This window comes from Salmo salar, chromosome 17 (genome assembly GCF_965601325.2).
Source record: "Salmo salar chromosome 17, fSalSal1, whole genome shotgun sequence".
Classification (NCBI taxonomy): Eukaryota; Metazoa; Chordata; class Actinopteri; order Salmoniformes; family Salmonidae; genus Salmo; species Salmo salar.
In genome coordinates this window covers 81,616,218-81,640,049 of record NC_138307.1, presented here as the reverse complement: position 1 = coordinate 81,640,049, position 23,832 = coordinate 81,616,218, and the positions used below count along the sequence as shown (strand labels likewise).

The window sequence follows — 23,832 nt, the reverse complement described above, 5'->3', positions numbered from 1 at the left end:
CCGTTAACCACAGGTTCTGTCAGACCTGGGCTCTGACCGTTAATCACAGGTTCTGTCAGACCTGGGCTCTGACCGTTAACCACAGGTTCTGTCAGACCTGGGCTCTGACCGTTAATCACAGGTTCTGTCAGTCCTGGACTCTGACCGTTAACCACAGGTTCTGTTAGACCTGGGCTCTGACCGTTAATCACAGGTTCTGTCTGGGCTCTGACCGTTAATCACAGTTTCTGTCAGACCTGGCCTCTGACCGTTAATCACTTGTTCTGTCTGGGCTCTGACTGTTAATCACAGGTTCTGTCAGACCTGGGCTCTGACCGTTAACCACAGGTTCTGTCTGGGCTCTGACCGTTAACCACAGGTTCTGTCTGAACTCTGACCGTTAACCACAGGTTCTGTCAGACCTGGGCTCTGACCGTTAACCACAGGTTCTGTCTGACCTGGGCTCTGACCATTAATCACAGGTTCTGTCTGGGCTCTGACCGTTAATCACAGGTTCTGTCAGACCTGGGCTCTGACCGTTAACCACAGGTTCTGTTAGACCTGGGCTCTGACCGTTCATCACAGGTTCTGTCTGACCTGGGCTCTGACCGTTCATCACAGGTTCTGTCTGGGCTCTGACCGTTAACCACAGGTTCTGTCTGGGCTCTGACCGTTAATCACAGGTTCTGTCAGACCTGGGCTCTGACCGTTAATCACAGGTTCTGTCAGACCTGGGCTCTGACCGTTAACCACAGGTTCTGTCAGACCTGGGCTCTGACCGTTAATCACAGGTTCTGTCAGACCTGGGCTCTGACCGTTAACCACAGGTTCTGTCAGACCTGGGCTCTGACCGTTAATCACAGGTTCTGTCAGACCTGGGCTCTGACCGTTAACCACAGGTTCTGTCAGACCTGGGCTCTGACCATTAACCACAGGTTCTGTCAGACCTGGGCTCTGACCGTTAATCACAGGTTCTGTCAGACCTGGGCTCTGACCGTTAACCACAGGTTCTGTCTGGGCTCTGACCGTTAACCACAGGTTCTGTCAGACCTGGGCTCTGACCGTTAACCACAGGTTCTGTCTGACCTGGGCTCTGACCATTAATCACAGGTTCTGTCTGGGCTCTGACCGTTAATCACAGGTTCTGTCAGTCCTGGGCTCTGACCGTTAATCACAGGTTCTGTCAGACCTGGGCTCTGACCGTTAATCACAGGTTCTGTCAGACCTGGGCTCTGACCGTTAATCACAGGTTCTGTCAGACCTGGGCTCTGACCGTTCATCACAGGTTCTGTCAGACCTGGGCTCTGACCGTTAACCACAGGTTCTGTCAGACCTGGGCTCTGACCGTTCATCACAGGTTCTGTCAGACCTGGGCTCTGACCGTTAACCACAGGTTCTGTCAGACCTGGGCTCTGACCGTTAACCACAGGTTCTGTCAGACCTGGGCTCTGACCGTTAACCACAGGTTCTGTCTGACCTGGGCTCTGACCGTTAACCACAGGTTCTGTCAGTCCTGGGCTCTGACCGTTAATCACAGGTTCTGTCAGACCTGGGCTCTGACCGTTAATCACAGGTTCTGTCAGACCTGGGCTCTGACTGTTAATCACAGGTTCTGTCTGGGCTCTGACCGTTAACCACAGGTTCTGTCAGACCTGGGCTCTGACTGTTAATCACAGGTTCTGTCTGGACTCTGACCGTTAACCACAGGTTCTGTCAGTCCTGGGCTCTGACCGTTAATCACAGGTTCTGTCAGACCTGGGCTTTGACCGTTAATCACAGGTTTGTCAGACCTGGCCTCTGACCGTTAACCACAGGTTCTGTCAGACCTGGGCTCTGACCGTTAACCACAGGTTCTGTCAGACCTGGGCTCTGACCGTTAATCACAGGTTCTGTCAGTCCTGGGCTCTGACCGTTAACCACAGGTTCTGTCAGACCTGGGCTCTGACCGTTAATCACAGGTTCTGTCAGTCCTGGGCTCTGACCGTTAACCACAGGTTCTGTCAGACCTGGGCTCTGACCGTTAATCACAGGTTCTGTCAGACCTGGGCTCTGACCGTTAACCACAGGTTCTGTCAGACCTGGGCTCTGACCGTTAATCACAGGTTCTGTCAGTCCTGGACTCTGACCGTTAACCACAGGTTCTGTCAGACCTGGGCTCTGACCGTTAATCACAGGTTCTGTCAGACCTGGGCTCTGACCGTTAACCACAGGTTCTGTCTGGGCTCTGACCGTTAACCACAGGTTCTGTCAGACCTGGGCTCTGACCGTTAACCACAGGTTCTGTCTGACCTGGGCTCTGACCATTAATCACAGGTTCTGTCTGGGCTCTGACCGTTAATCACAGGTTCTGTCAGTCCTGGGCTCTGACCGTTAATCACAGGTTCTGTCAGACCTGGGCTCTGACCGTTAATCACAGGTTCTGTCAGACCTGGGCTCTGACCGTTAATCACAGGTTCTGTCAGACCTGGGCTCTGACCGTTCATCACAGGTTCTGTCAGACCTGGGCTCTGACCGTTAACCACAGGTTCTGTCAGACCTGGGCTCTGACCGTTAACCACAGGTTCTGTCAGACCTGGGCTCTGACCGTTAACCACAGGTTCTGTCAGTCCTGGGCTCTGACCGTTAATCACAGGTTCTGTCAGACCTGGGCTCTGACCGTTAATCACAGGTTCTGTCAGTCCTGGGCTCTGACCGTTAACCACAGGTTCTGTCAGACCTGGGCTCTGACCGTTAATCACAGGTTCTGTCAGACCTGGGCTCTGACCGTTAACCACAGGTTCTGTCAGACCTGGGCTCTGACCGTTAATCACAGGTTCTGTCAGTCCTGGACTCTGACCGTTAACCACAGGTTCTGTCTGGGCTCTGACCGTTAACCACAGGTTCTGTTAGACCTGGGCTCTGACCGTTAATCACAGGTTCTGTCAGACCTGGGCTCTGACTGTTAATCACAGGTTCTGTCTGGGCTCTGACCGTTAACCACAGGTTCTGTCAGACCTGGGCTCTGACTGTTAATCACAGGTTCTGTCTGGGCTCTGACCGTTAATCACATGTTCTGTCAGACCTGGGCTCTGACCGTTAATCACAGGTTCTGTCTGGGCTCTGACCGTTAACCACAGGTTCTGTCTGGACTCTGACCGTTAACCACAGGTTCTGTCAGTCCTGGGCTCTGACCGTTAATCACAGGTTCTGTCTGGGCTCTGACAGTTAATCACAGGTTCTGTCAGACCTGGGCTCTGACCGTTAACCACAGGTTCTGTCAGACCTGGGCTCTGACCGTTAACCATAGGTTCTGTCAGACCTGGGCTCTGACCGTTAACCACAGGTTCTGTCTGGGCTCTGACCGTTAATCACAGGTTCTGTCAGACCTGGGCTCTGACCGTTAACCACAGGTTCTGTCAGACCTGGGCTCTGACCGTTAATCACAGGTTCTGTCAGACCTGGGCTCTGACCGTTAATCACAGGTTCTGTCAGACCTGGGCTCTGACCGTTAATCACAGGTTCTGTCAGACCTGGGCTCTGACCGTTAACCACAGGTTCTGTCTGACCTGGGCTCTGACCATTAATCACAGGTTCTGTCTGGGCTCTGACCGTTAATCACAGGTTCTGTCAGACCTGGGCTCTGACCGTTAACCACAGGTTCTGTTAGACCTGGGCTCTGACCGTTCATCACAGGTTCTGTCAGACCTGGGCTCTGACCGTTCATCACAGGTTCTGTCTGACCTGGGCTCTGACCGTTAACCACAGGTTCTGTCAGACCTGGGCTCTGACCGTTAATCACAGGTTCTGTCAGACCTGGGCTCTGACCGTTAATCACAGGTTCTGTCAGTCCTGGACTCTGACCGTTAACCACAGGTTCTGTCAGTCCTGGGCTCTGACCGTTAATCACAGGTTCTGTCTGACCTGGGCTCTGACCGTTAACCACAGGTTCTGTCAGACCTGGGCTCTGACCGTTAACCACAGGTTCTGTCAGACCTGGGCTCTGACCGTTAATCACAGGTTCTGTCAGTCCTGGGCTCTGACCGTTAACCACAGGTTCTGTCAGACCTGGGCTCTGACCGTTAATCACAGGTTCTGTCAGACCTGGGCTCTGACCGTTAACCACAGGTTCTGTCAGTCCTGGGCTCTGACCGTTAACCACAGGTTCTGTCAGTCCTGGGCTCTGACCGTTAATCACAGGTTCTGTCAGACCTGGCCTCTGACCGTTAACCACAGGTTCTGTCAGACCTGGGCTCTGACCGTTAACCACAGGTTCTGTCAGACCTGGGCTCTGACCGTTAATCACAGGTTCTGTCAGTCCTGGGCTCTGACCGTTAACCACAGGTTCTGTCAGACCTGGGCTCTGACCGTTAACCACAGGTTCTGTCAGTCCTGGGCTCTGACCATTAACCACAGGTTCTGTCAGACCTGGGCTCTGACCGTTAATCACAGGTTCTGTCAGACCTGGGCTCTGACCATTAACCACAGGTTCTGTCAGACCTGGGCTCTGACCGTTAACCACAGGTTCTGTCAGACCTGGGCTCTGACCGTTAACCACAGGTTCTGTCAGACCTGGGCTCTGACTGTTAATCACAGGTTCTGTTAGACCTGGGCTCTGACCGTTAACCACAGGTTCTGTCAGACCTGGGCTCTGACTGTTAACCACAGGTTCTGTTAGACCTGGGCTCTGACCGTTAACCACAGGTTCTGTCAGACCTGGGCTCTGACTGTTAATCACAGGTTCTGTCTGGGCTCTGACCGTTAACCACAGGTTCTGTCAGACCTGGGCTCTGACTGTTAATCACAGGTTCTGTCTGGGCTCTGACCGTTAATCACATGTTCTGTCAGACCTGGGCTCTGACCGTTAATCACAGGTTCTGTCTGGGCTCTGACCGTTAACCACAGGTTCTGTCTGGACTCTGACCGTTAACCACAGGTTCTGTCAGTCCTGGGCTCTGACCGTTAATCACAGGTTCTGTCTGGGCTCTGACAGTTAATCACAGGTTCTGTCAGACCTGGGCTCTGACCGTTAACCACAGGTTCTGTTAGACCTGGGCTCTGACCGTTAACCACAGGTTCTGTCAGACCTGGGCTCTGACCGTTAACCATAGGTTCTGTCAGACCTGGGCTCTGACCGTTAACCACAGGTTCTGTCTGGGCTCTGACCGTTAATCACAGGTTCTGTCAGACCTGGGCTCTGACCGTTAACCACAGGTTCTGTCAGACCTGGGCTCTGACCGTTAATCACAGGTTCTGTCAGACCTGGGCTCTGACCGTTAACCACAGGTTCTGTCTGACCTGGGCTCTGACCATTAATCACAGGTTCTGTCTGGGCTCTGACCGTTAATCACAGGTTCTGTCAGACCTGGGCTCTGACCGTTAACCACAGGTTCTGTTAGACCTGGGCTCTGACCGTTCATCACAGGTTCTGTCAGACCTGGGCTCTGACCGTTCATCACAGGTTCTGTCTGACCTGGGCTCTGACCGTTAACCACAGGTTCTGTCAGACCTGGGCTCTGACCGTTAATCACAGGTTCTGTCAGACCTGGGCTCTGACCGTTAATCACAGGTTCTGTCAGTCCTGGACTCTGACCGTTAACCACAGGTTCTGTCAGTCCTGGGCTCTGACCGTTAATCACAGGTTCTGTCAGACCTGGGCTCTGACCGTTAACCACAGGTTCTGTCAGACCTGGGCTCTGACCGTTAATCACAGGTTCTGTCAGTCCTGGGCTCTGACCGTTAACCACAGGTTCTGTCAGACCTGGGCTCTGACCGTTAATCACAGGTTCTGTCAGACCTGGGCTCTGACCGTTAACCACAGGTTCTGTCAGTCCTGGGCTCTGACCGTTAACCACAGGTTCTGTCAGTCCTGGGCTCTGACCGTTAATCACAGGTTCTGTCAGACCTGGCCTCTGACCGTTAACCACAGGTTCTGTCAGACCTGGGCTCTGACCGTTAACCACAGGTTCTGTCAGACCTGGGCTCTGACCGTTAATCACAGGTTCTGTCAGTCCTGGGCTCTGACCGTTAACCACAGGTTCTGTCAGACCTGGGCTCTGACCGTTAACCACAGGTTCTGTCAGACCTGGACTCTGACCGTTAATCACAGGTTCTGTCAGTCCTGGGCTCTGACCATTAACCACAGGTTCTGTCAGACCTGGGCTCTGACCGTTAATCACAGGTTCTGTCAGACCTGGGCTCTGACCATTAACCACAGGTTCTGTCAGACCTGGGCTCTGACCGTTAACCACAGGTTCTGTCAGACCTGGGCTCTGACCGTTAACCACAGGTTCTGTCAGTCCTGGGCTCTGACCATTAACCACAGGTTCTGTCAGACCTGGGCTCTGACCGTTAATCACAGGTTCTGTCAGACCTGGGCTCTGACCGTTAACCACAGGTTCTGTCAGACCTGGGCTCTGACCGTTTACCTAAAAAAACCAAATATAATGATATTCCAAAAAAGGTCTGGAAATCAGGATGACAAATATAAATTCTATTTGGACACAGTTCTATTAGAACACACCATTGGAAAGACACCACAAAAAATCTAAGTAAACTTCAATGCTATTTGTCTCTAAACAGACAGTACATGGTGGCAGACTATCTGACCACTGTGACTGATAGAAAACTGAGGAAAACACTGACCAGGTACAGACTCAGTGAGCACAGTCTGGCTATAGAGACTGGTCGTCACAGACAAACCTGGCTGCCCAGAGAGGGCAGTCTGGCTATAGAGACAGGTCGTCACAGACAAACCTGGCTGCCCAGAGAGGACAGTCTGGCTATAGAGACCGGTCGTCACAGACAAACCTGGCTGCCCAGAGAGGACAGTCTGGCTATAGAGACCGGTCGTCACAGACAAACCTGGCTGCCCAGAGAGGACAGTCTGGCTATAGAGACCGGTCGTCACAGACAAACCTGGCTGCCCAGAGAGGACAGTCTGACTATAGAGACAGGTCGTCACAGACAAACCTGGCTGTCCAGAGAGGGCAGTCTGGCTATAGAGACCGGTCGTCACAGACAAACCTGGCTGCCCAGAGAGGACAGTCTGGCTATAGAGACCGGTCGTCACAGACAAACCTGGCTGCCCAGAGAGGACAGTCTGGCTATAGAGACCGGTCGTCACAGACAAACCTGGCTGTCCAGAGAGGACAGTCTGGCTATAGAGACCGGTCGTCACAGACAAACCTGGCTGCCCAGAGAGGACAGTCTGGCTATAGAGACCGGTCGTCACAGACAAACCTGGCTGCCCAGAGAGGACAGTCTGGCTATAGAGACAGGTCGTCACAGACAAACCTGGCTGCCCAGAGAGGACAGTCTGGCTATAGAGACAGGTCGTCACAGACAAACCTGGCTGCCCAGAGAGGACAGTCTGGCTATAGAGACCGGTCGTCACAGACAAACCTGGCTGCCCAGAGAGGACAGTCTGGCTATAGAGACCGGTCGTCACAGACAAACCTGGCTGCCCAGAGAGGACAGTCTGGCTATAGAGACCGGTCGTCACAGACAAACCTGGCTGCCCAGAGAGGACAGTCTGGCTATAGAGACCGGTCGTCACAGACAAACCTGGCTGCCCAGAGAGGACAGTCTGGCTATAGAGACCGGTCGTCACCGGTCGTCTGCTCCAGGGGAGAGGTAGAGACAGAGCTGCATTTCCTATTACACTGTGACAAATACTCAGAAATAAGATAATATTTATTTCCCAAAATTATAATTCAATACAAAGAATTTGAAACTATAAAAGATGAAGACAAAATCTAATATTTATTGGGTGAAAAAGCCAAAATGTGCAGTTTTGTCAGCCACGTCATGTGTCTTCTCAGTCATGTTGACACTGGTCTACTACCATCACTTTAATGTATTGTTGTTCTGATTAATATTGTTGTTGTAATTGTTGTTAATGGTAATCCCATGTCCACTATTATTGATGTTGGTCCCACCATTTATTTATATATAAATATATATATATTTTATATATATATAAATATATATTTTTATTTTATTTAAATTTTTCGATATGTATACTTTGACAATGTAAGTAATAATGAACTTGCCATGTCAATAAAGTCAATTGAATTGAATTGAATTGAGAGAGAGCGAGAGAGAGAGAGAGAGCGAGAGAGAGAGAGAGAGAGAGAGAGAGAGACAGTTTGAGAGAATTTCACAGAATTCCACACACGCTCTAACACTCAATTCATATGGACCAACTAGTTCTACAGGAAAACCGTTCAATGACTGGAAGATCCATTCACCAAGGTGTTGTATTACATGATCACCAGTGAGTGGCTGTAGCACGACAGGTACATACAGTGGAGATGTAATGGAGGGTTTTGACTGAACTATGCTCATGTGAGGAGGAAACTTCTGATACCTGAAAGACTGTGTTAGCTCTAGACTTTAGCTCAGTGGGCTAACATCGTCTTGTCGTGTGTGTATGTATCCCGTCCCAGCCCCAGGTTTCCAGGCGTCTGGCTACAGCTTCCACAGCCATGAGTGGAGGAACGCCAAGCCCAGCCAGGGCAGCCTGTCCCCTGTCAGCACCCGCCAGAGACACAACATCCTGGCAGACCTCGGCCTCAGCGATGACGAATGGGACAGACCCACCGCCGGCGGGTACATTCAACCCTGTTCTCACCTTTAACCTCTGAACCTCTAACCCTTGACCTCTCAGCAACACCACCACTGGCCCTTTATCTTGCAACCCACTGTCAAACACCTCAGTCATATTTCAGTGATTGTTCTGAATTCCCTGCCGCTAAACATACACACACACACCGTACACAATGGCAGCCCAGAAACACTACAACTTTAAAGTACTATTAGTGAAATATTACTAGTATGTGTACATACTACTGATAATACAGCTGCTATTTGAACTTGACCTTGGCTAACAGCTGTTTGTGTTTGATAAAGAAGCTCTTTATAATTCAGTCATTAGCATATCTTCTATCATAAATCCCTTTTAGAAGCTTATGAATAAAGTACAAAAGGGGACAGGAAGTACAGAACACAGATTTGTTCTTCTTCCTGTGGACTGATATCAAAGCTTATCAAAGTTTCTGTACTATCAAAGCTGTTCTCTGTTCCTGTTTATAGTTTCCCCTCTGGCCTCAGATGTTCCCTCAGTTAATCTAGTTCTTTATGGAACATATCAGGGCTAAAGTGATAGCTTGGTATCCAATGGAGAATAATCATAGCTGAGGATGTGACTCAGCACAGTGGAAAAACTATCACTTTAGGCAGTATTGAAATCTTCAAAGAGATTCAAGTGTAAATGAAAGCAAAGCGCCCTTACAGAATTCTCTTTGAGCCCTGGTCAAATAGGTCTCGTGGTAGAATAGTGTATTGATCCCTAAGGGGGGTTATTGGTTTTGCTGAAGAATCACATCAACAAAAACAAGGAATAGGACAGAATAACTCCTCACATGACCTAAAGGATACATGTTCCTGGTTCATAACTATATACATGTTCCTGGTTCATAACTATATACATGTTCCTGGTTCATAACTATATACATGTTCCTGGTTCATAACTAGTGTGTTCATATATACATGTTCCTGGTTCATAACTAGTGTGTTAATATATACATGTTCCTGGTTCATAACTAGTGTGTTAATAGATACGTGTTCCTGGTTCATAACTAGTGTGTTAATAGATACATGTTCCTGGTTCATAACTAGTGTGTTAATAGATACATGTTCCTGGTTCATAACTAGTGTGTTAATATATACATGTTCCTGGTTCATAACTAGTGTGTTAATATATACATGTTCCTGGTTCATAACTAGTGTGTTAATAGATACATGTTCCTGGTTCATAACTAGTGTGTTAATAGATACATGTTCCTGGTTCATAACTAGTGTGTTAATAGATACATGTTCCTGGTTCATACTGTAACTAGTGTGTTAATATATACATGTTCCTGGTTCATAACTATATACATGTTCCTGGTTCATAACTAGTGTGTTAATGGATACATGTTCCTGGTTCATAACTAGTGTGTTAATAGATACATATTTCCTGGTTCATAACTAGTGTGTTAATAGATACATGTTCCTGGTTCATAACTAGTGTGTTAATATATACATGTTCCTGGTTCATAACTAGTGTGTTAATAGATACATATTCCTGGTTCATACTGTAACTAGTGTGTTAATGGATACATGTTCCTGGTTCATACTGTAACTAGTGTGTTAATAGATACATGTTCCTGGTTCATAACTAGTGTGTTAATATATACATGTTCCTGGTTCATAACTAGTGTGTTAATAGATACATGTTCCTGGTTCATAACTAGTGTGTTAATAGATACATATTTCCTGGTTCATAACTAGTGTGTTAATAGATACATGTTCCTGGTTCATAACTAGTGTGTTAATAGATACATGTTCCTGGTTCATACTGTAACTAGTGTGTTAATATATACATGTTCCTGGTTCATAACTAGTGTGTTAATAGATACATGTTCCTGGTTCATAACTAGTGTATTAATAGATACATGTTCCTGGTTCATAACTAGTGTGTTAATAGATACATGTTCCTGGTTCATAACTAGTGTATTAATGGATACATGTTCCTGGTTCATAACTAGTGTGTTAATAGATACATGTTCCTGGTTCATAACTAGTGTGTTAATAGATACATGTTCCTGGTTCATAACTAGTGTATATCTCTGGGGGGGGGGGGATTCTCCTCTATTGAGGGGGGGGGGGGGTTCTCCTTTATTGGGGGGGGGGGGATTCTCCTCTATTGGGGGGGGGGATTCTCCTCTATTGGGGGGGGGGGGGGGATTCTCCTCTATTGAGGGGGGGGGGTTCTCTTCTATTGAGGGGGGTTCTCCTCTATTGAGGGGGGGGGGGGGGGTTCTCCTCTATTGAGGGGGGGGGGGTTCTCCTCTATTGAGGGGGGGGGGTTCTCCTCTATTGAGGGGGGTTCTCCTCTATTGCTCAAAGATGATCATCAAGGAGGTACAGAGATTCACCAGAATTATTCATCAATTAACCGTCATCAGAAAAGGGTTTCAAACGGAATCAAATTGGTGTCTTGGTGTTCTTGAAATATTGTTGATTGAAGTACCTCTCTTCCTTAACGTTTGACAGAGCTTCTACTCTGCCCACCGGCCAAATCACTGACAGCAGGTGAGGCACACGGCAGGGCTGTGTCCTTACACCCCTTTAGTTCTCAAACCAACCCAACCCTAACCTCACCTAACCCTAACCTGGGTGGCACAGGGCAAGAATGTACCCTCACACCGCTAATGTTCTCAAACCAACCCAAACCCAATCCTCTCACTGAAACCTCCCAGTCTCCCACTTAAACCAAGCAAGCCACCTTGTCTCTCTCCTAACCTCAACACAACACACACTCACCTGTACCCCAACACCCGATCCCACCTTCACCTGAATGGCACAAGGCAGGGCTGTTCCCTCCCACCACTAACGTTCTCAACCCAAACCAACTGAAATCCTAACCCCCTACTGGTCGCTCCCCTTAGCCTCAACAAACTGTCTCTGAAACACACCTCCCAGCTGGATCTCCGTGCCCTTGGTCCAGCATGGCACATCCGTCTCCTTGTGTCCAAACTGTATGGGGGTGTGTTATCTCCTCTCTGTTTGTGTCTATATCTCAGCCCTCTCCTACCTACCTACTTACGTACAGAACCTATCTACCTACATACAGAACCTACCTACCTACATACAGTACCTACCTACCTACCTACCTACCTACCTACCTACCTACCTACCTACCTACCTACCTACCTACCTACCTACCTACCTACCTACCTACCTACCTACCTACCTACCTACCTACCTACCTACCTACCTACCCTCCTACATACAGTACCCTCCTACATACAGTACCTACCTACCTACAGTACCTACCTACCTACCTACCTACCTACCTACCGAGCTTGCTTCCTACCGACCGACCGACCGACTGACCGACCTACCTACCTACCTACCTACCTACCTACCTACCTACCTACCTACCTACCTACCTACCTACCTACCTACCTACCTACCTACCTACCTACCTACCTACCTACCTACCTACCTACCTACCTACCCTCCTACATACAGTACCCTCCTACATACAGTACCCTCCTACATACAGTACCTACCTACCTACAGTACCTACCTACCTACCTACCTACCTACCGAGCTTGCTTCCTACCGACCGACCGACCGACTGACCGACCTACCTACCTACCTACCTACCTACCTACCTACCTACCTACCTACCTACCTACCTACCTACCTACCTACCTACCTACCTAACTACCTACCTACCTACCTACCCACCCACCTATGTACGTACCTAGCTACCTGGCCACATACCTACCTACCTACCTACCTACCTACCTACCTACCTACCTACCTACCTACCTACCTACCTACCTACCTACCTACCTACCTACCTACCTACCTACCTACCTACCTACCTACCTACCTAGCTACCTACCTACCCTCCTACATACAGTACCCTCCTACATACAGTACCTACCTACCTACAGTACCTACCTACCTACCTACCTACCTACCTACCTACCTACCTACCTACCTACCTACCTACCTACCTACCTACCTACCTACCTACCTACCTACCTAGCTTGCTTGCTACCTACCTACCTACCTACCTACCTACCTACCTACCTACCTACCTACCTACCGAGCTTGCTTCCTACCTACCGACCGACCGACCGACCGACCGACCGACCGACCGACCGACCGACCGACCTACCTACCTACCTACCTACCTACCTACCTACCTACCTACCTACCTACCTACCTACCTACCTACCTACCTACCTACCTACCTACCTACCTACCTACCTACCTACCTACCTACCTACCCACCCACCTATGTACGTACCTAGCTACCTGGCCACATACCTACCTACCTACCTACCTACCTACCTACCTACCTACCTACCTACCTACCTACCTACCTACCTACCTACCTACCTACCTACCTACCTACCTACCTACCTACCTACCTATCTACCTACCTACCTAGCTACCTAGCTACCTATGTACATACCTACCTATCTACCTACCTATCTACCTATGTACATACCTACCTATCTACCTACCTAGCTACCTATGTACATACCTAGCTATCTACCTACCTATCTACCTACTTACCAATCTAGCTACCTACCTAACTAGCTACCTACAGTTGAAGTCGGAAGTATACATACACCTTAGCCAAATACATTTAAACTCAGCTTTTCACAATTCCTGACATTTAATCTTAGTAAAAATTCCCTGTTTTAGGTCAGTTAGAATCACCACTTTATTTTAAGACTGTGTCGTGTCTTTGGGGGTACCATTAAACGGAAGATATGTTTATCAATTAGCTCCCTGTAATTATTATCACGCGATTAAACTGATTAATCGTTTAATTGTAATTAACTAGGAGATCGGGGCACCAAGGAGAATATTCAGATTACAAAGCTATAATTTTCCTAATATAACTTTCCTGTACTATAATATTATATTCTATTACAGTATAGGCCGATTATCTTCTAGTTTCAATGGTGTATTTACCTCTAGTCCAGTCTCATCCCAAACGTCGTAAATTGTTGTATCTGCACGAACCCAGTCTTTACTAAAATCATCCATACATCAATTGTCTTAAAATCATTTATTTACTACACTAAGTAATTAACAGAAAAACATACAAACAGTAATTATCGTCACAAAGGATTGGGATAGGAATGTGCCCTTGTGGGCTAAACAGGCAGGTCGGCCTGTTGAACAATGGATCATAAAAGGTCAGCTGTGGCAGTTACACAGAGTTCATTAATATTAACAATTGAAGGCTCACTCATTCGGGAACAATTGCAATCAATATATATTTACGCTCATGTGTCGTTCTGATTCTTGTTGGAGAGTAGTTCTGATGGAGAGTCTCTCTCGGTTAGAATGGATCTTTCAAAGCGACATTCATTAATGTCGTCATCGAATGGTTGTTTCGTTGGTCTTCGCGTTCGATGATATAATTTACTTAGCTGCAGACTAATAATTAATATCAAAGACTTGTTCTTATTCTGTCGGTATCAATAGTCTAAAAGTTAACCACGTGGTATAGTTTCAGTAGAGTACTTTCAGTAGAGTACTTGGATGGTCAAACCTCTGGCCATAGAGTGTAGGCCTGGTCTGAAGAAATGTAAATCCGGGGGTGTTTTATAGTGCCCATAGAACAGCTTGTCAAATGACGCCTGGTCCTGTATGGGTCCCTGGGGGCGTGCCTATGACTGAGTTAGATTTGGTTACAGAAATACAATTCTATCACATTACATCAGTACATAGCATCTCAATGTCTTACAAAAGCTTTATCCTTATTAATACATTTCATCCACCCATATGATGCAAGTCTTAAACTGAGTCTATTATATAAACAGTTTTATGGTAATATGGCTATATTGTCTCTTCTGAGTATCACAAAATTGTACCAAGCGGATCAGTTCGTAGCTGGATTCTTCACCAATCTTCCATACCTTCTCCAGAACACAAAATGTCGCTTGGCTCTCCAATTCTATGAGTTGGAAGAATTTCCTGTGTCTCTCTATGGGCCATGTGGCCAGAGACTCTCCTGGAATTTTAGAGTTTTTACGACCCTTTACACACAGGGTGGATTGTGTGCAAAAGGGAGGGGTCAACTGTCCTCCCTGTACCAAAAGAGGCCAACGTCATGACAACTGTGAAATGTCAGAATAATAGTAGAGAGAATTATTTATTTCAGCTCTTATTTATTTCATCACATTCCCAGTGGGTCAGAAGTTTACATACACTCAATTAATATTTGGTTAAATTGCCTTTAAATTGTTGAACTTGGGTCAAACGTTTTGGGTAGCCTTCCACAAGCTTCCCACAATAAGTTGGGTGAATTTTGGCCCATTCCTCCTGACAGAGCTTGTGTAATTGAGTCAGGTTTTTAGGCCTCCTTGCTCGCACACACTTTTTTAGTTCTGCCCACAATTTTTCTATAGGATTGAGGTCAGGGCTTTGTGATGGCCACTCCAATACCTTGACTTTGTTGTCCTTAAGCCATTTTGCCACAACTTTGGAAGTATGCTTGGGGTCATTGTCCTTTTGGAAGACCCTTTGCGACCAAGCTTTAACCTCCTAACTGATGTCTTGAGATGTTGCTTCAATATACATAATTTTCTTGCCTCATGATGCCATCTATTTTATGAAGTGCACCAGTCCCTCCTGCAGCAAAGCACCCCCACAACATGATGCTGCCACCACCGTGCTTCATGGTTGGGATGGTATTCTTCGGCTTGAAAGCATTCCCCTTTTTCCTCTAAACATAACGATGCTTATTATGGCCAAACAGTTCTATTTTTGTTTAATCAGACCAGAGGACATTTCTCCAAAAAGTACGATCTTTGTCCCCATGTGCAGTTGCAAACCGTAGTCTGGCTTTTTATGGCGGTTTTGGAGCACTAGCTTCTTCCTTGCTGAGCGGCCTTTCAGGTTATGTCGATATAGGACTTGTTTTACTGTGGATATAGATACTTTTGTACCCGTTTCCTCCAGCATCTTCACAAGGTCCTTTGCTGTTGTTCTGGGATTAATTCACACTTTTCGCACCAAAGTACATTCATCTCTAGGAGACAGAATGCGTCTCCTTCCTGAGCGGTATGATGGCTGCTTGGTCCCGTGATGTTTATACTTGCGTACTATTGTTTGTACAGATGAACGTGGTACCTTCAGGTGTTTGGAAATTGCTCCCAAGGATGAACCAGACTTGGGGAGGTCTATATTTTTTTTCTGAGGTCTTGGCTGATTTCTTTTGATTTTCCCATGATGTCAAGCAAGGTTTGAAGGTAGGACTTGAAATACATCCACAAATACACCTACAATTGACTCAAATGTTGTCAATTAGCCTATCAAAAGCTTCTAAAGCCATGATATCATTTTCTAGAATTTTCCAAGTTGGCACAGTCAACTTAGTGAATGTAAACTTCTGACCCACTGGAATTGTGATACAGTGAATTATAAGTGAAATAATCTGTCTGTAAACAATTGTTGGAAAAATGACTTGTGTCATGCACAAAGTAGATGTCCTAACCAACTTGCCAAAACTATAGTTTGTTAACAAGAAATTTGTGGAGTGGTTGAAAAATGATTTTTAATGACCAACCTAAGTGTATGTAAACTTCTGACTTCAACTGTATGTACCTACCTCCCTACCTACCTACCTACCTACCTACTTACTGCTCCACTCGCTCTGCCTGCACAGCCCATTGACACCCTGCCCACACGTTGTGGTCACCAGCCCTCATCAGTGTGGTGGCCTGCCCTGACTGCTCACTGATTGGCTGACTGGGGGTGTTAACCTCTGACCTTTTCCCCCCTCCAGGTTCACTGTGGGTCATGACGGGACCGAGCCGGACCAGGAAGAGAACTTCTGGTCTCAGGCCCTGGAAGATCTAGAGACCTGCGGCCAGTCTGGCATCCTGAGGGAACTGGAGGTAACAAGGAGCCAAAATGGCCGAATACATGTACAGTTTCATTCATCACAGTACAATGCTAACCGAGCCGGACCAGGAAGAGAACTTCTGGTCTCAGGCCCTGGAAGATCTGGAGACTTGCGGCCAGTCTGGCATCTACAGTTTCATTCATCACAGTAGATTTAAAATGGCTGAGGACATCTACAGTTTCATTCATCACAGCACAATACAAACACAACACTGACAAACCTACGTATCTTCTAGACCAGTGGCTTTACTTATACAGTAACATATTGGTGAAGAAAAGCTCTCAACTCTCACCTTTCTCCTCTTCTATCCCCATCCCTTCCACTTCCTGTTTTGGAGTTCTCTTTTTTCAATTGCATGATGTCACTTCCTGTTGATGTGTGTAACCACTCCTTCTCTTTCCAGGACGAGCCAGACAGGCTTCTGAATAAGAGAAACTTGGTACACCCTTTTCCTTTTTGGGGCTTCCTCTCTGCTTGTAGCTGACACTGTGGCACCCTGGTGCTGTCCCTGTACTGCTGGCACCCCTCTCTCTCTCTCTCTCTCTCTCTCTCTCTCTCTCTCTCTCTCTCTCTCTCTCTCTCTCTCTCTCTCTCTCTCTCTCTCTCTCTCTCTCTCTCTCTCTCTCTCTCTCTCTCTCTCTCTCTCTCTCTCTCTCTCTGTCTCTCTGTCTCTCTCTATCTCTCTCTTGTTCTCTCTCTCATGCTAGTGGGCTGCGGGTGGTGTTGTGTAGCCTCTGATGATCACCAGCAGCTTGTCTCAGATCCTGGGGGTGCATTCAAACCCTGACTCTATGGTCGGACATCCATAGAGGACCATCTACCCTGGTTATAGATTCAAACTCTGACTCTATGGTCCGACATCCATAGAGGTCCATCTACCCTGGTAATAGATTCAAACTCTGACTCTATGGTCGGACATCCATAGAGGACCATCTACCCTGGTTATAGATTCAAACCCTGGTTATAGATTCAAACCCTGTGTCTATGGTCGGACATCCATAGAGGACCATCTACCCTGGTTATAGATTCAAACCCTGACTCTATGGTCGGACATCCATAGAGGTCCATCTACCCTGGTTATAGATTCAAACCCGGACTCTATGGTCGAACATCCATAGAGGTCCATCTACCCTGGTTATAGATTCAAACCCGGACTCTATGGTCGGACATCCATAGAGGACCATCTACCCTGGTTATAGATTCAAACCCTGACTCTATGGTCGGACATCCATAGAGGACCATCTACCCTGGTTATAGATTCAAACCCTGACTCTATGGTCGGACATCCATAGAGGACCATCTACCCTGGTTATAGATTCAAACCCTGACTCTATGGTCCGACATCCATAGAGCTCCATCTACCCTGGTTATAGATTCATACCCTGGCTATAGATTCAAACCCTAATTCTATGGTCGGACATCCATAGAGGACCATCTACCCTGGTTATAGATTCAAACCCTGACTCTATGGTCGGACATCCATAGAGGACCATCTACCCTGGTTATAGATTCAAACCCTGACTCTATGGTCGGACATCCATAGAGGACCATCTACCCTGGTTATAGAACCACGGCCAACCACAGGCTGAACACTCCCTGGTCTGTCCTCAAGGCAAGCCTGGACACATAGGACAATCTAACTGCAAATATATCCTTGTGTATTTAAGGCACGCCACTAGGAAACAATGTTCATTTTCACGTAGAGGCAACCGTACACATTTTTTCCCTTTGTAAAACGAATTTATCAAGGTTGAAATATCCTTGATTGTGAGTCAGACTCGCTAGCGAAACCTCAACATGACACCATATGTTGTCATTTATGAAGGTGAGATCATTACTCATTTAAACGTTGTTTGGCATATTGAAACTCATTGGATATGTCCCAAATGGCACCCTATTCAATATATTATACACTACATGGCACCCTATTCAATATATTATACACTACATGGCGCCCTATTCAATATATTATCCACTACATGGCACCCTATTCCCTATATTATACACTACATGGGCCCTATTCCCTATATTATACACTACATGGGCCCTATTCCCTATATTATACACTACATGGGCCCTATTCCCTTTATTATCCACTACATGGGCCCTATTCCCTATATTATCCACTACATGGGCCCTATTCCCTTTATTATACACTACATGGGCCCTATTCCCTATATTATACACTACATGGGCCCTATTCCCTATATTATACACTACATGGGCCCTATTCCCTATATTATACACTACATGGGCCCTATTCCCTATATTATACACTACGTGGGCCCTATTCCCTATATTATACACTACATGGGCCCTATTCCCTATATTATACACTACATGGGCCCTATTCCCTATATTATACACTACATGGGCCCTATTCCCTATATTATACACTACATGGGCCCTATTCCCTATATTATACACTACATGAGCCCTATTCCCTATATTATACACTACATGGGCCCTATTCCCTATATTATACACTACATGGGCCCTATCCCCTATATTATCCACTACATGGGCCCTATTCCCTATATTATCCACTACGTGGGCCCTATTCCCTATATTATCCACTACATGGGCCCTAGTCCCTATATTATACACTACATGGGCCCTGTGCTATGAAGGGAATAGTGGGCCATTTGGCATGCATCCGTAGTGCTGCCTGGAGGTGTGTTGACGCTCAGCAATACATTGTAAATGAACCTTGAAATGAAGTGTCAATGCAGGAAGTAAGTAACACCGTGTGAATCACAGAGGTTAGTTTGGAATGAAGAGAAATAATTATGGTTTCAGTTTGGAGACATTAAATCAAAGAGGCTTGACTGAATTAAATGTCACCTCAACTTGGACTGGATATCCCCTGTGGCTCCTCATTCGCTGTAAATGAACATGTCTGTTCATTCATGTCAGTAGTGAAGAGCATTTTGCATTTGTCAACATGAAAACTGGCAAATTGTATGTTGGAATGAATCACACATCTTCCATTTCGAGTCAAAGCGCTGTACCTTGTGTCTTGGTGCATGGAGACTGTGGCAGTGTGTTGTTTGCCAAACTCTTTCTGTTTCTGCAACACCTCTATGCATCAGCTTGGGTGAAACAGTGTTCAGTTTCACTTGTTTGTCACAAACATCAGACTACCACGTCTGGTGGTTTGAGTGACATCACTCATTACTGTCCAATCAGAGGGAGGAGTGGTGATGATGATGATGTGGCAATGGGCATGGCGGTGTGAGCAAAGCATGATGGGACAGTTGCTGCAAGGCGTCTTGGGTTTTGAAGTTTTTCAGTCTTTGTTTGTTTGTTTATTGGGTCGTGATGATGATGAGCCAACCATCTCCTCTAACAGGAACTTTCTATGTTATTATTCTACAATCAAACCATTTCTCTTTGACATACTGCTTGAACACATTCTACACCTGGAACAGTTCTCATGTCCATGAGCGTACCTTGTACTTCATATCTCACTTTGGAAGTTCATCACCCCTTTTCTCCCTCTCTGGCCTCTCCCCTTCCCTCTCCCCCTCCTCTCTCTCCTCTCATTTCCCCTTTCCTCCCTCTCCTTCATCTCCTCCGTCTCGCCCTCTCTCTTCTCTCTCCCTCCCTCCCTCCTCTCCATCTCCCCCCTCTCCCTCCCCCATCTCCTCCCTCTCCTCCTCTCTCTTTTCTCTCGGTCCCCTCCCTCATCTCCTCCCCCGTTGTCTCCTCCCCCCCCTCCCCCTCCAGGCCACCATTATGTCAGGCAGCAGTCTGAGTCTGAACCATGACCCTGCTCCTCTGAGGAGCCACCTGGGTCGGCAGGCCAGCTTCCAGGAGCGCAGCGCAGCCCGGCCGCAGTACAACCAGTCCTCGCGCTCCAACACCCTGCCCAGCGACGGGGGGCGCAAGGCCTTCGCCATGAGGAAGATGAAACAGGAGATGAATGACATCATGTCGCCCACCCCCGTGGAGCTGCACAAGGTAACGATGATAAAACACCACCAAGTACAGCTGCTTTACACTGTTTACATCACTTCATTTCATGGAACGTCAGAGGGGTTAAAATCCCTGAGAAGGTAAGAAAGTTCTGACGCATCTTACGTGTGTGTGTGTCTTCAACTTGAGCTTTTTGACAACGTCATTTATGATGAAGCTCTGGTACTGACATGTTATGATTGTCATCAGACACAGCCTGTCATCCAGTCTATCAATCATGTTATGACTGTCATCAGACACAGCCTGTCATCCAGTCTATCAATCATGTTATGCTGTCATCAGACACAGCCTGTCATCCAGTCTATCAATCATGTTATGCTGTCAGTAGACACAGCCTGTCATCCAGTCTATCAATCATGTTATGCTGTCAGTAGACACAGCCAGTCATCCAGTCTATCAATCATGTTATGCTGTCAGTAGACACAGCCAGTCATCCAGTCTATCAATCATGTTATGCTGTCAGTAGACACAGCCAGTCATCCAGTCTATCTATCACATTATGACTGTCAGTAGACACAGCCTGTCATCCAGTCTATCAATCATGTTATGCTGTCATCAGACACAGCCTGTCATCCAGTCTATCAATCATGTTATGCTGTCAGTAGACACAGCCTGTCATCCAGTCTATCAATCATGTTATGCTGTCAGTAGACACAGCCAGTCATCCAGTCTATCAATCATGTTATGCTGTCAGTAGACACAGCCAGTCATCCAGTCTATCAATCATGTTATGCTGTCAGTAGACACAGCCAGTCATCCAGTCTATCTATCACATTATGACTGTCAGTAGACACAGCCTGTCATCCAGTCTATCAATCATGTTATGCTGTCAGCAGACACAGCCAGTCATCCAGTCTATCAATCATGTTATGACTGTCAGTAGACACAGCCAGTCATCCAATCTATCAATCATGTTATGCTGTCAGTAGACACAGCCTGTCATCCAGTCTATCAATCATGTTATGACTGTCAGTAGACACAGCCAGTCATCCAGTCTATCAATCATGTTATGCTGTCAGTAGACACAGCCTGTCATCCAGTCTATCAATCATGTTATGCTGTCAGTAGACACAGCCTGTCATCCAGTCTATCAATCATGTTATGCTGTCAGTAGACACAGCCTGTCATCCAGTCTATCAATCATGTTATGCTGTCAGTAGACACAGCCTGTCAATCATGTTATGCTGTCAGTAGACACAGCCTGTCATCCAGTTTATCAATCATGTTATGACTGTCAGTAGACACAGCCTGTCATCCAGTCTATCAATCATGTTATGCTGTCAGTAGACAGCCTGTCATCGTCTATCAATCATGTTATGACTGTCAGCAGACACAGCCTGTCATCCAGTCTATCAATCATGTTATGCTGTCAGTAGACACAGCCTGTCATCCAGTCTATCACTTATCCATCATGTTATGCTGTCAGTAGACACAGCCTGTCATCCAGTCTATCAATCATGTTATGCTGTCAGTAGACACAGCCTGTCATCCAGTCTATCAATCATATTATGCTGTCAGTAGACACAGCCTGTCATCCAGTCTATCACTTATCAATCATGTTATGCTGTCAGTAGACACAGCCTGTCATCCAGTCTATCAATCATGTTATGCTGTCAGTAGACACAGCCTGTCAATCATGTTATGCTGTCAGTAGACACAGCCTGTCATCCAGTCTATCAATCATGTTATGACTGTCAGTAGACACAGCCTGTCATCCAGTCTATCAATCATGTTATGACTGTCAGTAGACACAGCCTGTCATCCAGTCTATCAATCATGTTATGCTGTCAGTAGACACAGCCTGTCATCCAGTCTATCAATCATGTTATGACTGTCAGTAGACACAGCCTGTCATCCAGTCTATCAATCATGTTATGACTGTCAGTAGACACAGCCTGTCATCCAGTCTATCAATCATGTTATGCTGTCAGTAGACACAGCCTGTCATCCAGTCTATCAATCATGTTATGCTGTCAGTAGACACAGCCTGTCATCCAGTCTATCATTGAAGTGCATTATTTATACCAGGTTAAATGATTGATTGATAGTTGAAGACATTATTGATTGATTGTGCAGGTGAGTCTGTTGAAGGAGTCGGACCTTGAAGACTTTGGCTTCAGTGTGTCGGATGGCCTCCTGGAGAAAGGTGTCTATGTCAACAACATCCTCCCAGGGGGACCTGCAGAGGTCGGGGGGCTGAAGTCCTACGACAGGCTGCTACAGGTACTCACACACACGTGGGCACAGATGCTTCCTCATGCAGAACACACACATCCACAACATCACCCTGCCCAGACCCACCTGCTCACCCCCCCATCTCCAGCGCCCGCATCACTCTCCTCCACACGGCCTCAAACTGCACCATGTTGTTTCTCTCCGTCACCCACAAGCACTTTCAACATTTAGATAAGAAATCATTTGACCTTTCCAATAGTTTGTATTTCCTACATGTAGCTAAAGGTAGGAAGTAGATATGGGTGTTACAGTTAGATCTCCCTAAAGTAGAGCATATCTACACAGTTCATAAAACCTCAAATGATTTTTGTATTTTTTTTTGTGGCCCAAATTGATACACACCATTGGCCTAATTTCCCGCTGGTCTAAGTGAGGCTGACTTTGCAGAGATATTCATAGTGATGGATAGATGAATCCCTCTCCAGGGAAGCTATCTAGTGAACGTGCCATTAGCATATGAAAAGAAAGGTTCTCTCATTATTCGCTGCTCAGAGAGAGAGAGAGACTGTCCTTCCTTATCAGCTTTCCTCAGGTCACTGTTGTTGTTTTAAAAGCACAAACATTCTGCTGACAGGTGGAAGTCATCCTGGGACGTTATTCAACTTTTATTTGATCAAGTCACTGACAATGTTGTTTTAAAAGCACAAACACAAGATGCTCAAGCAAATGAACTGCAGTTTATTCCAATAGCCAAGATGATAGATTATTCAGCTTGTATGTTTATTGTGGGGTAATTTAAGGGTACATCAGTAAATATGAATCAGCTGTATACAGGAGCAGAGGGAGAGAACTTAAGTGATCTGTCTTCATGTTTGAAGGACAGGACTGGGTTTACAAACTGTTTACCTGAAGGTTTGAACAGAGTAGATGTATTGATCTTGTAGGCTTCTAACTGAAATGAAAGGAAACCGCTCTGAGGCAAAGCCTGAAGTTAAACTTTCAGTCTCAGGAAATACAAATATTACATCTTTTTTGGTTTGTTTTGCTTTTCAACCAAAGCTTTTAAACCAAATATAAACCAGCATAGTGGCAAACCTCTGCTCACCCGATGATGGTCAAACAGACGTTTGCCACGCGGACCTCCAATCTGTGCTTGCTGGCTGGAAACTCCTAACTCAAGTCATTTCCTTTTGTTGCCTCTGTAACATCTGAGTTGAAACATTAATTCA

General features: G+C 46.6%; 1 protein-coding gene across 2 annotated transcripts in view; it reads left to right on the top strand.

The window, feature by feature from the left end:
- The window catches only part of grip1 (glutamate receptor interacting protein 1), a 430,214-nt gene that overhangs the window by 400,680 nt on the left and 5,702 nt on the right, over nucleotides 1–23,832 (top strand). The window contains exons 21-25 of one of the 2 annotated variants that reach the window (XM_082964252.1): nucleotides 8,406–8,568; nucleotides 11,056–11,094; nucleotides 16,331–16,442; nucleotides 20,180–20,413; nucleotides 22,505–22,651. In XM_082964252.1, the coding sequence (XP_082820378.1) occupies nucleotides 8,406–8,568; nucleotides 11,056–11,094; nucleotides 16,331–16,442; nucleotides 20,180–20,413; nucleotides 22,505–22,651 (695 nt within the window). The remainder of the gene's footprint in view (nucleotides 1–8,405; nucleotides 8,569–11,055; nucleotides 11,095–16,330; nucleotides 16,443–20,179; nucleotides 20,414–22,504; nucleotides 22,652–23,832) is intronic. The other variant, XM_082964253.1, reaches the window with a different exon arrangement.